At 41.4% G+C, this 16,983-nt stretch overlaps 1 protein-coding gene across 5 annotated transcripts in view; it reads left to right on the top strand.

Annotated features, from left to right (window-relative positions):
* The first annotated feature begins 249 nt into the window (after nt 1–249).
* Nucleotides 250–16,983, top strand: part of CDV3 (CDV3 homolog) — a 185,448-nt gene continuing 168,714 nt past the window's right edge. Inside the window, exons 1-5 of one of the 5 annotated variants that reach the window (XR_008482939.1) lie at nt 250–579; nt 2,978–3,057; nt 5,269–5,411; nt 6,454–6,616; nt 14,490–14,716. Coding sequence is in view for 4 of the 5 variants with exons in the window: in XM_054273497.1 (XP_054129472.1) it covers nt 343–579; nt 2,978–3,057; nt 5,269–5,411; nt 6,454–6,616; nt 7,742–7,868 (750 nt within the window). In the remaining variant the exon portion in view is untranslated. Of the gene's footprint in view, nt 580–2,977; nt 3,058–5,268; nt 5,412–6,453; nt 6,617–7,741; nt 10,015–14,489; nt 15,298–16,983 lie in introns of those variants that run through there. The other 4 variants (XM_054273499.1, XM_054273497.1, XM_054273501.1 and 1 more) reach the window with 4 other exon arrangements.

The following is a 16,983-nucleotide window of genomic DNA, read 5'->3' on the forward strand; positions in this document are numbered from 1 at the left end:
GCCCTCCCCGCGCCCGCCGCGCGCATCCTCACGCGCCTCAACGTCAGCGCCGTTCGCCCCGTTCTGGAGCCACCCCCGAGCGGCCGGCGGCGCCCATTGGCCGCTGCGTGGCAGCGCGTGCGCGCTCGGGGGCGCGGCCCCGCCCCGTCTCCCTTCAGCCCCTCCGCTCCCTGCGGGCCGCGTCAGGCGTGGGGTGCGCGGGGCGCCGGGCGGGCCCGGGCAGGAGCCGCCGCCGCCGCCGCAGCAGCCGGGCGGCCGCGCTCGCCGAGCAGCGGGAGGGCCGTGCCGCTCACCTCTTAGCCCGGACCGCCGCCGCCCTCCTTTCCCCACCCGGCCGCCGCCATGGCGGAGACCGAGGAGCGGAGCCTGGACGACTTCTTCGCCAAGCGTGACAAGAAGAAGCGGAAGGAGAAGAGCAGCCGAAGCGCCGCCGCCGCTGCCGCCTCTAGCGCTTCCAACGCCGGCTCCAACGCGGCGGGCGCGGCCGCGGGGACTCCGCGACCGTCTGAGGGCGGCGGCTCCGGGGCCGCCGCCGCCTCCAGCGCCGCCGGCGGTTCCTCGGCCAAGGCGGCGAGCAAGGTGCGGGCGGGGAGGCCGCGGGTTCCTGCCGGCAGGGGGCGCCGCCGCCGCCCGGCCATGCGGCGCCCGGGGCCGTGCGGGGCTGGCGGCGCTCCCGGCCCCGCCCCGGGGCCGCCGGGCGGGCGCTGCCGCCGCTTCGGTGCTGCTGGCGGGGCGGGGGGAGCCTTCCTCGGCGGTCCTTGCCCTGGGGGAGGCGAGAAGGCTGGGCCCCTCCCCGCTCTGCAGCTGCGGCGCAGCCCGGCGCTCCCTCCCGGCTTGCTGGGTGTTGGGGCCGGAACCGGAGGTAGGCGTCAGGTGCCACCTGGGACTGTGCAGCGTGGCGTGTGGACCTTGGCGATAAGATTCCTCCAGAGTCCGCCGAGCTCTGTGCCTCGTTGCCAGGCAGGGTTTTGCTGCCAGTAGTTTTTTTTTTGTTGTTGTTGTTTTTTTGGGGTTTTTTTTGGTAGCATAATACGGTGAAACGATGAGAATACAGGAGAAGCTTAAATGTCCGTAGTTTAGTAGCTCTCTGTTTCTTCCTCCGCCCTTGTTCTTCCTGTCACCAATATCAGCTCTGAAGTAATGAGATTTAAACCAAAAGTAATTATGGGAGCTCTAATGCTGCGTATTTTCAAGCGAATTTTAAGAAATACTGTACTGCTGCCTGATGGTTTTTTAATTGTGGAGCTTGACACGTGCAGTACCTTTGTTATGTATTTGTCTTCTGTAGACCAGACAGATAGGACCTAAAAAATTACTTGTGCCTTTTATCTCTGTTTCTGGTTTGATTTTTTTTGTCTCTTGGTATTGTTTTCCTTTGGTGGCTTCAGCACGTAGCAATCTGAGGATGTGTTCCCTGTCTTACTGCTAGAAATTGAATCTTTATCCTTATAACATTATACTCTGAGTGTAAAAAGATGGCTTGAGAAAGGGTTTTTGGAAGTTAGATACCTTGCTTCCTTCGTGCCTACGTAGAGGATCAGTAATTTAAGGATATTACCTTGTTGTGCTAGATTGATACAAGAGCTCTAATGTTGTATATTTCAAAATGAATTTTAAGAAATACTCTCCTGTTTCCTATTGTTGTTTCACCTGGGGAGCTTGACACGTGCAGTAGCTTTCTAAGTAGATCAAGGTCAGTGCTAATCTTTCAGCTGCTCTTTTGCTCACTTGCTTGCAAAATATCTGGCTTCGACTGAGGCTGGTACTTGGATTAGAAACAAAAGTCATTAAATGTGAAAGGTATGTTAGCTTGGAAACTAATGTTTCCATGGAGATGGGGATTTAAGAAATCTAAAAGATTTTAGAACTGTAGAGTGCTGCTCTTCCAGAAGACTGAATCTGCAGCAGACAGTGCAGTCAACATGAGATCACTTCCTACTTCTGCTGCCCCTCTAAAGCAGGTCAGAGTTTTTTCTGTTGGGGATTGACTGTCGAGGAGATCCCATCCCAGGGCTCTAAAAGCAGATTTATTCTCAGCTGTTCGGTGGAAAGGGGGCTGTACCTTTGGCAGACCTTGCTCACAAGGTCCTCCTATTTGGAAGAATATAACTGCATTTCAGATAGAATGTAAGAATTAGGTAAACTAATTAGGCTTTGGATGTCTTAAAGCTGGGACTGGGAAAATGGGAGGACTGCTTGTCTGTTCTGGTCCACTTTTGGTCTGTGTTAATAATCCCAGAATCTGCTGGTGACACAGTAGGACAAAATTGCCTCCACATAGGTGAATCCCTCTTTCCCCAAACAAACTCCCATTTTAGAACCCTCAAGTGGTTCTCTTGAAAGATACACACATTTTGTGTGCTAAGATTGCTGTGGTTTTGAAGGTGACCTTTCTACTGTTAGGAAAACGCTGCTTAGGAAACAAGGCTGTAAATGTAGTTGTGAGTGTGAAAAAGTCAAATGTACCATTATTGATCTTTGTCATAAATCCACTGTAAGCTATTCCAAATGTTATTTTCTGTTTGGCTCGTGAAATTGGCGATGGAAAAGTGAATTTAAAGCTTTGTGAGCATTCAAGCTGTTGTAAAAGCCTACTGTTAGCGAAAGGGAAAGGTCTTGCTCTTGTGTTGCCCTGGTCATGACTGCAGGCTTGTGTTCCATACTGTGTTGTTGCTTGATTTCCTGATGTGTCTTTGCTGAGGTGATGTGGTTTCTTTGCTTGAATGACTTTTTGCTGGGGCATTTCTTAGCTGTTGTAGTGTGTTAAGTCAGCTCTCAGGTGCATCCCTGAAAGCTGTGACACAGTGATTTAGGCGTGCAGTCCTTTCCCCTCTTGGCAGTGGGGCACACAGTTTGGTTTCTCCTGGAACTGTACCTTCACCTTCGGGGTTGGTTTTTTTTGTATTATTTAGTTATGTTCTTCTTTTCTACTTTGGTTTCGGAGAAAATGACAACTTCTATTTTTCTCTTCTTACAGGAAGAGGATGATTGGAAGGAGTTTGAACAAAAGGAAGAAATTGATTATAGCGGTCTTAGAGTTCAGTCCATGCAAATAAGGTAGTACTTTTTCTTTTTATGTTTTCTTCAGTATATATATTATATATATATAATCCTTACCAATGTCTAAAAAGGATGGGGTTTATTCTACAGAGCTGCTTTCATGGAGTCCAGTTAAAGAAAGGTGTGATATGTTTTTGATAGTACACAAGTTTGGTACTGGTTAATTTAACTTTTGACTAGTCTCTGCCAGTGTTCTCTTTATTTTCTGAATCTCTGTTCATACTCAGCAGAGCTATCTGTTTTGTTTGGGACTCAGGATTTTTATTTTTTTAAACATTAACATTCTGCTCCATAAAGATAGTCAAGTAGGAATTCCTAGGAGTAGTGCAGGATAACTTCCCACTGAATCATTTGACTGCTGTAAGGGTATCTGACTTTATCTACTCAGTTGGGGAGCAAATTCCTGAAACATTGCACTTGAATTTCCAAAAACCAAAAATACAGTTGGTAAAAGTAGTGTCCCATGATAAAATCCCACAGGATTGGTGAATCTAATCCATGGTTCTTTGTTTGGTTTTTTTTTTTTATTAGACTTTTCCTGTTGTCTGGTGGAAAGTAAGTCTACTTATGTCTGTCCTGGTTAAAAAAAACAACTTTCCATCCGGTCAGAAAAAGGGTTTTTATGACCTCAGTTGTAGACTGAGAATGTCAGATAATCCTCATTGTCCAGGTATTGATGTTCAAAATAATGTCATCTTAAAATCAGTGTGCCTGTAACCAGTGCAATAGATGCTTTCTTCACTGTTTGAGCAGGTCTGACAGTTCTGGAATCATTTACTCTTTTGGATCATAGCATTTCCCCCACTCCTTTCAGTTAACTAGTCCTTTGGGCTGTTTTCTTTAATTTGTCCCACAAGCTGTCTACAGTGCTGAAGTGTCACAGTGGATAATCACATGTCTGATTAGACAGCCAGTGACCTGCAGCTTCACTGACTGCTGGTCCTGTTTGGAAAGCCTCTACTTTGGTTTTCCAGACAAAGGCCAGCATTCCAAATATTTTTCATACTGTGGCAGATTTTCAGGCATGTGGAAGTTTTTGCCACAGGATTTTGTAACCATTCAATTAGTGGATTTGGGGGAAGAGTGGAGAAGTAAATGGAAGAAAAACCCACTAGAGGTTATAAATTATCCATTTCTGGAGGTCTCTTTGATGAAGCAAAGATATACAGAGTGTCTGGTGGTGTTGGGGTGCTCCCTGTGCTTCTCTGTTGTAGTTGAGTCTGTAGACAATGCTTCTGACTTACCATTTAAAATGAGGTGTTTAGGCCCTTGGGCCACCTTACCATGGTTGTTACTATGTTTGGATGAACAGTGAAAGGCCATTTACAGGCATATTTTTCTGTTCTCTGACCATTACTTACACAGAAAGCTTACACAGATCATGATTAGTAGCATTTGGTGTGTTATAAACTTCACATATTGTTCACATGTTGCTGCTGTTGAGATCAGTGTCTTGATTCTTTTCAACAGCCTCACCCTCCACATCTGTCCTTTACCACAGCTTTCTGTAGTAGCTTTGACCAGCAAATTATTTTGTGTGTCTGACTACATCTATGCAAAATAAAAATAAAGTAGTCAAAATAAAATACAGCTGAGCTTTTGCATTGGGTCTGTCTTTGAAAGAATTACATTTTTCTGTCTTGTGCTTTTTTTTTTTTTTTTTTTTTTTGTTGCTTGCTTTAAGAAAAGATATCTCAGTTTATTCGTGGATTGTATATTACCCATACATATAAGGGTGTTTCTTAGGTGGTTGTGGTTATAGGAAAGGTGAGCTCAGGACTTGCTTTCTTTCAGCACTACTCCACTATTTCTTCCTCTTGACTAAAGCATTTTATAGAAGCTGGACTTGTAAACCTTTCCTGCTCTATCTTGTCATCCCTTCCAAATGCAGGTCTGTGTTATTAAGAAAAAAGCCTTTCTGCTCAAAATAAGATGCCAATTTCTTTGATCACTTTGTTCAAGTTGAATTTTTTTATTCTTCTTCTTTTAGGAGCTTTTTTCCTTTTCAGTTGCCAAGTTATGTAGCATCATGCCAGAAATTGTTCAGATGGAATTGCTAGTACAGTGAGTACAGGACTAGTGTAGTCTAGTTTAATTTAGTATCCTCAGCATGGCAGCCATGAAATCTTGTCTTAGGGGGATTGTGTAATCTCTGGCAAATCTTAAACCTCTGCTTGTAGGGTACTACTGATCGTTTTTCTCTTACAGTGAAAAAGAAGATGATGAAAGTGAAAAAAGAGAAGAACCTGGTGACAGCTGGGAAGAGACTGGTAGTGGTGGTAGTGTAGACAGATCATCTGGTCCTTGGAACAAGTCAGCTCCTGCCCCAGCCCCCGTCGTTGAACCAATTGGTAAATTAAACTCAGACTTGTTTTTTTTCCAATCAGAAGTGCATCAGGTTGAATTAAGCTGCTCAGTGGGTAGAGCTCAAGGAGCAGCTCCTGTTCAGGCATCCTTTAATGAACTAATGGCTGTTTTGGCATGCCAGCCATCAAGGAAATCTTTGTGTCAAGGGATCTGAGGAACAGAATTGATTTTAAAGTGTCTATCAGTTATTATAAACCCATGTGGAAGGGTTTATTTCCAAGTTCAAAACGGGGGGAAGCAGTCTGCCTTTGCGGGACATTCCTCTGTTTTGCAGTCTAAAATACCTGTTGGAAGCATTTCTGTTGATCTAAAAATGCTGCTTTAACACTTCAGTGGATTTTCAGCCAGTATCTGGCCATTGACACACTTTTCAAATGAGTTCTTAAAATGTTGAGAACATGACATTGCAAAATTGATTCTTTTAACTAGGATAGGATTCAGTTTTTTTATAAACTACAGTATATTAATGTCAGTGGTGATAAACTACTCAGTCATCTTCTGAGTTCGGAATATTCTTTTCCACTGAGAAATTAATTGAAAAATAGCCTATATTCTTTCTTGTTTGTAAAGGAGGCAAATCTAATTAGTGTTATTTCATCTTAGATTTTTACCTTAAGTGCAAACTGTTTGGGTGGTCCCCTCTGCATCTGGAGAGGTGTTTTAAGTAAGATTTGGTATCTATATAATTATGTGTTTAGATTTGTTTTAAATGTGTTTAAATTCTTGCTAACAAATTGCAAACAAGAAACATGAAGTCCTTGCTAGTAGTTCAGATTTCCTAAACTTTGACAGACAATACTCTGGAGCCACATTTCAATTTGACTGAGTGTAGGTCAAGTTAGGTGACACCCGATTTCCTACCTTATCTAAAACTCGCTTCCAAAACTTAAAAGGTGGAAAAACATACTTATAAGATTCTTTTCAATTCTTCTTTTTGGAGTTTTGTTTGTGTGTTGGTTGTTTTGGGTTCTTTTCAGCGATGAATGCAGACTTGTTCCCCCATGTGAGTGCTGTTGTTGTTCCTAGTTACAGAAACTCCAGAACCGGTGCAGACCGGCGGCGTGTACCGGCCGCCGGGGGCCAGGGAAGGCGGGCGGCCACGGAGAGCACAGCAGGGACCCCCAGAGATCTACAGTGACACGCAGTTCCCCTCACTGCAGTCCACCGCCAAGCTCGTAGACAGTCGAAAGTAAGTGCATTCCACTGACTGCCCAAGAGATCTCTAACTGCCTTCTCTAAGTTCTTATGTTGTCCTAGTGCTTAAACCTGAATCTTTCCATATAGGAGAGGGATAACTAAGGGGTGATAAATGTGTTGTCCAACTCTGTTCCTGTGAAATAACTTTCATAGGATGTAGCACAGTGAGATAGCCAAACAAGACTGCCAGTTGTGTTCTTTGACAGCTGAAGAATTTTGCTGAATGTTTCTGGTGCTGACAGCATCTGCTTCCCTCAGACACTAGACTAGCCATGGTGAGGCTCTGTGTTACTTCCTTCAGCAGAGCTGAAGGAGAAGGACTTCAGTAGAAGTCCTGAGCTTGCAGCTTTCTTGTTAGAGATGTGGAAGTAGTTTAACTGGAGGAGTGCAGTATAATTACAAATCAATACACTTGCTGTCTGAGCTGTGATTTACGGAGACAAGCTCCCCCAGTTTTGCTGAAGTGTTTTGTATTATGTGGTGCTGAAGACTTGGTCTCACTCTATCTTTCAGTCCTGATCTTTCTATAACCTTATTCCCAGTAGAAGAGATGGCTAGGTCAATACCTAATTCACTTGGGGGATTTGGGGTGGTTTTTTGTTCTTGGGGTTTTTTTTCCCCCTCTTGCTTGCTATGTTACTGTTTAATACAGCTTAGGAGAAGCTTTGTTTCCTCTGGGAATCTTTTGGTGTAGCAAAGGAGACGTGCTGTTATTAATGCTTTGTGATTTGAATGGTGCACATTGAGCCAAGATGAAATTCTAAATGAGCATTCTAGAAAACTCTGCTTTCTAGAACCTATTTTTCATAAATAGGTTAAATTTACTGTCAGGTACTTTAATAAATAATTCTAATTTTTAAAAATTTAAATTTAAATGAATTTACTTAAATTTAAATCGGGAATGCTAATGTAAGGTGTACTGGGTGATGAGCTTATTTTGGAGATAAGATTTTAAAATATTTGCTTGGGAATGTTTAGGTGTTCTGTTAAATTCTAGATCTTAGTCTTTGTTCTGTATTTGTAATGTTTTTGTTGGGATGGGGTGGAAATGGACTGGAAGTTCACAATTCGCAAGTTAGTGACAAGATATTTACTGATTACATTTATTTTCCCATAGGGATAAAGAAATGGAGAAGAGCTTTGAAGTAGTAAAATACAAAACTAGAGGTAGGGATGAGGTCTCAAAAAACCAGGCACTTAAACTTCAGCTAGACAACCAGTATGCTGTGCTTGGGGATCAGTAGAGCTGCACACACATTACAATTAAGGAATGCTTTTTTGGTAACCCTTCTACTAAGGTAACTAAACTACAGCTAACAGCTATGATGAACGTGCCACCTTATTTCTGCTGGATCTACTGCAGCAAGGCAGACTGCTTTGACATAAGTGATTGGTTCTCCTGCACTATGGAAGCATAATATGTTGCAACTTCTCCATTGGATATGGGGCAAATTAATGTAAATGATTGAACAAGAGTCATCAGTGTGCTTTAATTGCTCAGAAAGATACCTACAGCCAGTGGTCATTTCAAAATCTTTTTATGTTCAGATACTGAGCCTTCGTAAAGGTTGACTACCTCAGACTTGATGCACTCATTGTGGACACCATGTGGATCACAACTTCTGGAAGAGAAGGTTACAGCTGTTTTAGTGGCCATCTGAAACTTGAAACCAGCTCTACTGGATTCCTGTCAGAAATCCTGCAGAAGTCAGCCATTTGGTTCCAATTTGCTATAACAAAGATTTAAGTGACCTTAATGACAAACCTGTTCGTTCCCCTTCTGAGGAATCCTGTCACGTGTAGCCATAGCCTACTAGAGACTTCTGGAATGTCCCATACCACTCATACTGTCCAAGTACAACAGAGCTGTAGTTTGTTTACCTTTCTAGAGTGCTGTACGGAAGTAACTGCGAAACAAATTAAAACTCATTCAGTATCAGATTTGAGGAATGATGGATTTGAATGGTTTGTTTGCATTAGCCATTTTCTAAGTTGTCTAAGTATTTTTTTTTCTATTATCCACAAAAGAAATGCCTGCCTTGTTTCTGATATCGATTTGCAGTATATTTAAATAATGGTAAAATGTTGTAATGAAATAGGGTTTTATTTTGGTTTTTGTCATGAAGTTTGTCTTTCTCACCCTAAAGCACTAAGACTTGGAGTTTTGATTTGACACAGAGGTATCCAGAATCCAACTACAGTCTTCAGAATTTGTCCTTTAATAATGAGACATGTGGCAGTAGCGATACTAGATAAAAACTGTCTTCTGTCAAAAACAATTATTTGTTTGTTGAAGAGTGATGCTTACTTGATGAACAGATTAACTTAACATACAGAGAGATAACTAAAGCTGGTAAGCCTGATTGTTTGGCTACTTCTGTGAAGCATGCAGCTGTCTGAGGCAGCAGTCCTTCAGGTATAACTCATAAATGGTGTTCATTCACAGTCAGAAAGTTTAGTAATGATGGAAGGCAGTGACTTCTTAAAGTTACTTAATTTAGTGGAAGTAGGCAAAATGGCACTGGTACACGAGGAATATAGGACATTGCCTGTAACTGTTTCAGTGAACCAAACCTGTCAAGTACCAGAAGTGTTGTGCTGTAACTGCTTTTCTCTTCTCTGAATTTTTACACCAGAAATGAAGTACAATAGTGGTGTGCTCCAGTGTTGAGGTTTCTCAGAGTAAATGCCAAAAAACACACCCAACATCCATAAGAGTTGCCAATGGCAAGAAAAACAAGGGAACAAAACAAAGCTTGCTTATGTGTGTCAGAGTACTGTGTATGTGCAGAAGATAAGGATAGTTCAGGAATCACCCAGTTGGGTTCCCTTTGACTAACTGCTGACTTGCTTTAAATTTACTTCTCTGAGGTCAGTGCAGATTTTGCTGTTGACTTCAGTGGGGTTGGGATTTCACCTGGTTCTTTTGAGCACAGACTAAAACTGGCCTTGCCCTTGCAGAGTTAACTGTCCATAAAAATTCTGCTAGAAGCTGCTATTAAAGAGAGGGCTCAAGAGACTATTCCTAAAGTTGGAGACTTCATTTGGAAGCAAAACCCCACTGAAAGACTGATACCAATACCTTGGAGCCCTGTATCTTCCTCGAAAATCCATTGTTGCCAGCAAAAGTGTTGTCACAATTTCTGTGGAATTCATGGTAAATGGACATGTCACTTGATGGGGTAGAGATGTGAAGTCTTATGCTTTTCCTGATGCTCTAAAGAGATTGCGATCGCTAATGCACATGAATAGAGTTTTAGTCTCCTGTGTGAAGGGTGGATGAGACTGTCCATTGTACCACCTTTATCTGAGGTTTTTGGGCATGAATCCTGGCAGTTCAAGAAAACCCTGTAAAAGTTTCAAATCAAATAAAATGGAAATATACATGGATTCTGGAGTCTAGTGAGTCTTTACGTTTTAGTTTGAGCTCATGACTGTACAATAGCAGAGGAAACAGAGCATTTGGATCTCTTCAGGGATAGGCCTTGGAGCAGGCAGTTGTCCTTATGGTCACGTGGGCTCTGTTTCAGAGCTTGTAGCAGTGCATATCAGTAAGCTTTTATTTATACTTAAAAGTTTAGTTTGCTACTTGGCAAAGTGTCTTCTTGCTCCCACCATAGAAGACTGGTTTGAGATTGTGTGAGTTGAGTATGAATGAAGTTTAGATTTGCTTTTCACTTCAAAGTACCTCTGCTGAATTAAAGAATGGGGAATAAAAACATAACCTCTGCATGGCTGCTATCACTGGAGCCCATCAGGTAGTGATAACTAAAGGTGTTCCTTTGGGGGCTTCTCTTAAGCATATCGTTCCAGTTTCTTTCTGGAGGCATAAGGAAAACAAATCGGAAATGCAGCAGATTTCCATAGTACAGAATGTTAAACTGTTTTAAAAGAAGTGTTTCTCGTGTAAAGTATAGCTGCCAGCAGCTATCAAAATGCCAGTTGTCAGTATCTGCCTTGTAATTGCTCTGTATGCCTGAAATTTTGAGTCAGTCCTCTGCAGAAGCTTGGTATGCTTTGGAGACCCTGAAGTTCAACTTTATCCTGGTTTGTTGTTGCTTTCATTTAAGGCATGCTAAGAATGTCCTTTTCATTCCTTCAAAATGCTTGTTGAAGGCTTATTCCATGTTGTCAGTTGTAGCAATGAGACTCTTGATGCCAGTCCATCTGATGGACTTGTGTGCTGCTTCAGGGACTCCCTAGCATGTGACATGCTGTTATGGTGGGCTGCTTGTTAATTCCCAGCCTAAAGGTTCTGGTTTACTTTCTCTGGCTTACAATAAAACATAGCCATAAAGTTACCAGTTTGCTGGTAGAACTTGAACATGTCCAGTGCTTACTGGGAAAAGAACAGTTTGGATTTGTGTTTCTCAGTGATAGTCTGTATTTGAGGATGTTAAAATGCTAAAAACCAGGTAATTATAATTAAGTTAGACTTCCCAAATGCCAGCTGTAGGTATCTGGAATCTGTATTTACTTGAGCTGATGATAAATAAAGGAGAGGATTAGTTTTGCCCCTGCCCTTCTCTCCCAGTTTAGCTGTGTCATGTTCAATCTTATTCACAAATGAAGAGGAATTGACAATTAAAAGTGACTGTCTCCTGTTACTTCAGTTTTGTATTTGTGGCTAGTTCTACCAGTAATGTCCACAGTAACTTAGATGAATTTTTAATGGTTGTGCTAGAGGCCTGACACCACAGGGAATATGGCTTTTGGTGTCTGAGTGCATCTGTCAGCTCTTGGAAACTTTGACCACACCATGGCTGAGACCCCAGTGTTGTTCAGGTCAAGTAAACACAATATAAATTCGATTGGGCTGCACATCTTTGGAGTTTGCTTATCTGAGCTTTTGCAATAGTTGCCTTTCTAATTTCTGCCCGTTTGAGCAGTTGTAAACCTGCTTGTGGTTTTCTTTCAAATACCGTAACTAAAATGGAGCAGGGATTAATAGAGCTTCATGTGCTTAAATAAGGTTGCTTACTTGCAGAGTAGTCATATTATTTCCTCCAATATTGACATGGTCAGAAACTTATACCTCATTGGCCCAAGAAGCTAAATTATACCAAAACCACCTTGAGTACTGTATAGTCTTTATGAACAGCCACAATCCAGGTTTTTTTGATGGACTGAAACTTAGTTTCCAAACTTCCTCCCTGTTTTCAGCTTTTGACGTTACAACTTGTTTTCAATGTTAAATAGGGGCTTTTATGAGACAGTATAAGAAAATAGAAAGTGTACTGAAACTTCAGGTATATGAATTAGGTATGTACAGAGGGGATGAAATCTGACATACATTTGCAAATAAACTCCGGAAAAAGTTAGAAAGACAGCTTGTCTGTATTGAGGTTAATATGAGAGCCTGCAAGCTCTAGCAGTTGAAGGAAGAAGTGACAGCAGAAAACAGAACTGAGGAGTCTAAGTCATTGCAATTGTGTATCTAAAGTTTGGCTTCTCAAGCATCACCTGTTGTTCTGCCATGTTCTGTTTGAAGTGAAATAGAGTAGGAAGGAAGATTAATAAATAAATAAATTAAGGAGAGTGGAATTATGCAAATAGTGCTGTAAGAGGAGAGGGATTAGGAGGGCTGTTGTCTAAATGATACCTTTAAGTGCATAGCCTGAGGCAGGGAGTGGAGTGTCAGATGTTGGATAGGACAAGTGCTGTGTGGGTAGGCACTGCTTGCACATGTGACAGATTCATCTGACTTTAAATCAGCAAAACTGTTAAAGTTCAGTACTTGGGGAAGGCAGCACATTTTATTTCTTCCTTTCAATGAATTGGGGGAATGTGTTCACAGAGAAGGTAGGATTCTGCATTGGTATGAATCTGACCTGTCGCCTAAAGAGAGAACTGAGGACAAATTTCAAGATGGCTCAACAATCCTCTTAGGAAATAAGTTGTGTATTTAAGAAAATTATTTTTCTCTTCTGCATGATTAAAGGCTGAGGCATTGTTTTAAATAGTTATGAAGACTTTTTTTTGAATGAAGTAACTTCTAAGTGGTACATACATCATGGGTTTATCTTCAGTTACTTCAGAGTATGTGTTGAAGCAGCAAGGTTATTAAAGTTCAGTGCTCAGTTCAGTGAAGTTCTGCTTAGCCAGAGTACAAATACTAAAAACATATCACAGTATCAGTGAGTCACCAGGTAAAGCAGTGTGTCCGGAGTATTGGATTGGAAATGTCATCTAAAACAACTGTGTGTGCTGAAAGGAAGCCAAGCCCATTTCTTAGCAAGAGCATGGGAAGCATGGGACCAAGATAGTGGGATTTGGCTTAGGTTTTCTACTGAGCTGCTGTGTTCAAGTATTTTAATTTCACTCTGCCTCAGTTTCCCCAGCTGTACCAAAATAACCAACAACCTACCTCACAGGGATGTTGTGAGGCCAAAGCTGTTCTTTGTCAAGGGCTGGGGCTGATGAAAGGTTCTACAGAGGACTAAAAATCTTTATTAAAATTAGCTTTTATTATAGTATTTTAATACTACTTTGGCAAAGGCTTATCTTATGGAATGTAATATACGTCCTATTTAAGTATTATGTAATTTGACTTATTTTAGTATGTATGAGTAAGGAAAAAGTTCAGGCTGAGCACTCAACTGGTATTTCCTCTATTCAATTATCTGTGCAACCCAAATGGCATATTAATAGGAGGCTCTTTGTTTTTATGTGGCACATATTAAAATGAATATTGCTTTTATTTTATAAACCCCATGACTGAAATAAAGTCTTGCTCACAGTTGATAGCCATTTCTTATAATGTGGCTGCTTTAAAGTTTGTTCAAATCATGTGAACCAGAAATGTTCACTCCTGATACTAAGGGGTACTTTGTCATAGGAATGTGTTTTTCTTCTCCTCTCCATGTGTAAACACTTTTTCCTGCTCCTTATTCTTTCCTTTACTTAAATTGAAGTGGCATGCAGATACAAGGGAAATAGGGAGAGAGAATAATCTTCAAAACTTGTAAAATCTGGTATTAAGGCAATTTATAGAGGAAGGGAATGAACAAAAGGGAAGTAGTTGGCCATGGAGGGGGTTTTGTGAAATAAAGGGAAGAAATTATCAAAACCTTAGGTGTGAGTGGGGTAAGCAGAACAGGTAAGAGGAAGGAATACAGATACAGCAGAGGCAGTTATCCTACTTATTATCTCCTGATTTATCAGTTAGCTGCAGCTGAAGAAACATGCAGTAGTAACTTACAAATATGCCTTTGTCTGCTTTTGCTGGTGCTTTCAAGGTTCATTGCTCCCCTTTTACAACGGGGCTTCAAATAGAATCAGAAAACAACACTCTGGCGGCCTGCATGCAGACAAATGAGAGATCTGGTGGGTCCTGCACAGAGATGAGGCCCAAGCAGTTAGCTTCTCTTATTGACATTTTTATCATTGCAGCACCTCTAAGACAGCTGTTAATGTGCATCAGCTGTGACAGTTCTCTGTCAGAAATTATTACTGTTAAACTTCAACTAACTGTGGCAGTTGCTTCAGAGAAAATGTTTAGCTAGATGAGTAAGCACTGAAGAATAACATGAGACTTTTTGCAATACTTATGATGATGATGGTAACAAGTGGTGTTAAGGTCCATATATTTTTTGGACTTTCAAGTATGTATCTTCTATGGGAATAATTGCTTTTAAGATGTTTTTCATCTATCCCCCTATTAACAAATAAGCTACCTTAGTTTTACTGTCCTTCCAGCTCCAAGGAGCTGCTTCTACCATTCTCTTACCACTTTCCTGCCTTATTTTTCTAATATGTCACTTTTTTTAAGGTGCTGAAGAAACAGCAAATATTCATTGAGATTATCACCTCTAAGAGAAATAGATGCTGTAATATTTTTCTGTATTGTTCTGTCTTTAATACAGCCTAACATCTTATTCGCTTTCTTGACTGCAACTACACAGTGAGCAGATGTCTTCATCAAGCTGCCCATGGTGATGCCTAGATCGTCCCCTTGAAAGATCACAACTAACTCAGACTCATGTCACAACTTCTACCAGAGCATGTATGAGTCGTTTAAAACCTTTCCAGTATTTATTGCCTTGGTTTTTCCTGTTGACAACTCACCTGCCCCTGATTTGCCAAATTTACAGTCATGTAGAATATCCTAGCCATCACCATCAACCCAGTAACTTCCATGGGGATTGGCTTTTGCCATTTGATGTACTGAAGTCTTCAGTTTCATGTATATAATCCACTCTTCTGGTCAGTGAGTAGCATGGCAAGCTCTTACTAATTTTTGCTCAATCTGATGTTTTCTATTCCTTTTCATGTCTCCTATCTTCTGTACTGAATTTCCTTTCTAGCTCAGTTATAGCAATGAGGTCATCACATTACATCTGTCTGCTTTATTTCAAGTAATTGCCTACAGAAAATTGTTAAAGTATTGTCATAAGCCTCCTTTTTCAATTAAAACAAACCACTTATTTTGCATATCTTTCAGAGTATATGCAACCATAGCAAAGGGATTCAAACCATAAAAACTGGTTGCTACAATAGAACATATTTATTGAGAAAAAAGGCAAAAATATGCTTATGGTCTCCCAGAGCTTAACTTCACTGGTTTCAATAGAGTTATTTCTGTCACACAAGGTCAGTTTCATTAACATTTGATTTGAGATCAAAGATTTGGGATCATTTGACATCTAGGTGTGACAGCCAGAATCAAGTGCCAGTGAAACTTGTTTTAAATTTCTGGGTAATTCTCTTTGTGCCAGAGATGAAGCAGATGCATTACTATTACTTAGTCTGACCAGCAACCACATGAGCTCAGCCATGCTCAATCTAATATACCTGGAGTAGTATTTAACTGGATATTGAAACTGCGTTACAGTATTGGAGATGAAGCAACACTGGAGGGCAGGCTTAGTCTTTGTGGTTTGTGTCTTCATTCTCATGATCTTGTGCTTTAAAGAGCATGGAGTTGTAAATGATGTTGTCTTTAAGCACTGACTGAATTTCCCAGTCATGTTATGTTTACAGATACAAAGGATGTGTCATAAGGGCAGACTCAAGCTTGGTAGGATGTACAGCCTGGCCCTTGAGAGCTGCATTACCTCAATTATCAGACAACCACATCCTAGAGAGCAGCTGCCTTTCAGTACTAATGCTGATACTGGGTTGAGAACAATGTACCTTGGATTTTGCATCCAAAGATCTGTATCTGTTAAGTGTTCTATTACAGCAGTATTCTGTCAAAAAACAGTCGTGGCTGCTGGGCGTTGATGAAGTTGGCCAAGGGGAGTTGGGAGTTTTTTACTTTTTCAGGACGTGGGTGGGAAAACAGAGCCAATGAGTCCAAGAGTTGTTAGAAGGTAACACTTCATAGGCTCCCCTATGCCTCTGGAAGCCTCACCTCTGCTGTACTCACCAAAGCCCTGTCTTGCCGCTGTAGCTCTGTACTGTTACTACCAGCCCAGTAACCTTCAGCACTGACAAGTTTGACCATGCACTGTGTCTCTACTCTGGGAATTGGGAAAAAGGCAAAGTGGCTTTGGAAACTGGTATGACAGTGTTTTCTAGGTAATGGGCTCTGCTCATTGTTTTTCCTGGAACTCAAAACACAGCAAAAATCTCTTGGTTTGACCTCTCTTTGCCCTAGAGTATTCCCTCCTTCTTCTGTTCATCTACATTATTACCATGCCAAGGATTCCTTAGTCAGGTGCCTGAATTATTCACCACTTATTTAGAAAGCAGCAGGCAAGAACTCCTGAGTATTGATCATGCTGCATTGTTTTTGTCAGGGCTGTAATATAAACATTGCAAAACTGCCTAGCAAGTAAATGCAGTCTCCTTGAAGAACTGAAACCTAGAGAGCCTCAAAGGCTATGCAGGAGCTGAATTCCCACAGAGTACAACAAAAGGGAGGCAGTACCACTGTTCACAGTACAACACACCTCAGCTATGGAAAGGAGTAGGGTTGCATGACTGGTAATGCTCTAGCTTAAACAAAACTGTCTTGCCTGGACAGCAGGATCTAGCCTAAAGCATTTTAATTTTTTTTTAATTGAGAGATTATTGAGGGAAGAATTGTAAGATGAGCTCTCTGTAAATCAAAAGGAAAAAAAGCAACCTGAATTTGTTTTCAGCAATGTACCAGAATGCATCAGTACCAGACTTTAACGTGAATAAATTCATTGTGGGCTCAGTGTAGTGCAAAAGAAAAAGAATTATACTGTCTGGGGAAATGGTTTGGCTGGGAGCCTATGGAGCACAGCAGAAACTGTTTCAGCAGAGTTCAAGATGATCTGTTTCTGAGAACCCCTGTGTGGCCCCCACAGTTAACACAGGAACCTAATGGTGCCTGTATATTTATATAATTGTGTTAATAGTCATAACTTAAGTTCAATACCTGAACTA

This window comes from Melozone crissalis, unplaced genomic scaffold (genome assembly GCF_028551555.1).
Source record: "Melozone crissalis strain CALT ecotype California unplaced genomic scaffold, PUWL_Pcris_2 ptg000016l_1, whole genome shotgun sequence".
NCBI lineage: Eukaryota > Metazoa > Chordata > Aves > Passeriformes > Passerellidae > Melozone > Melozone crissalis.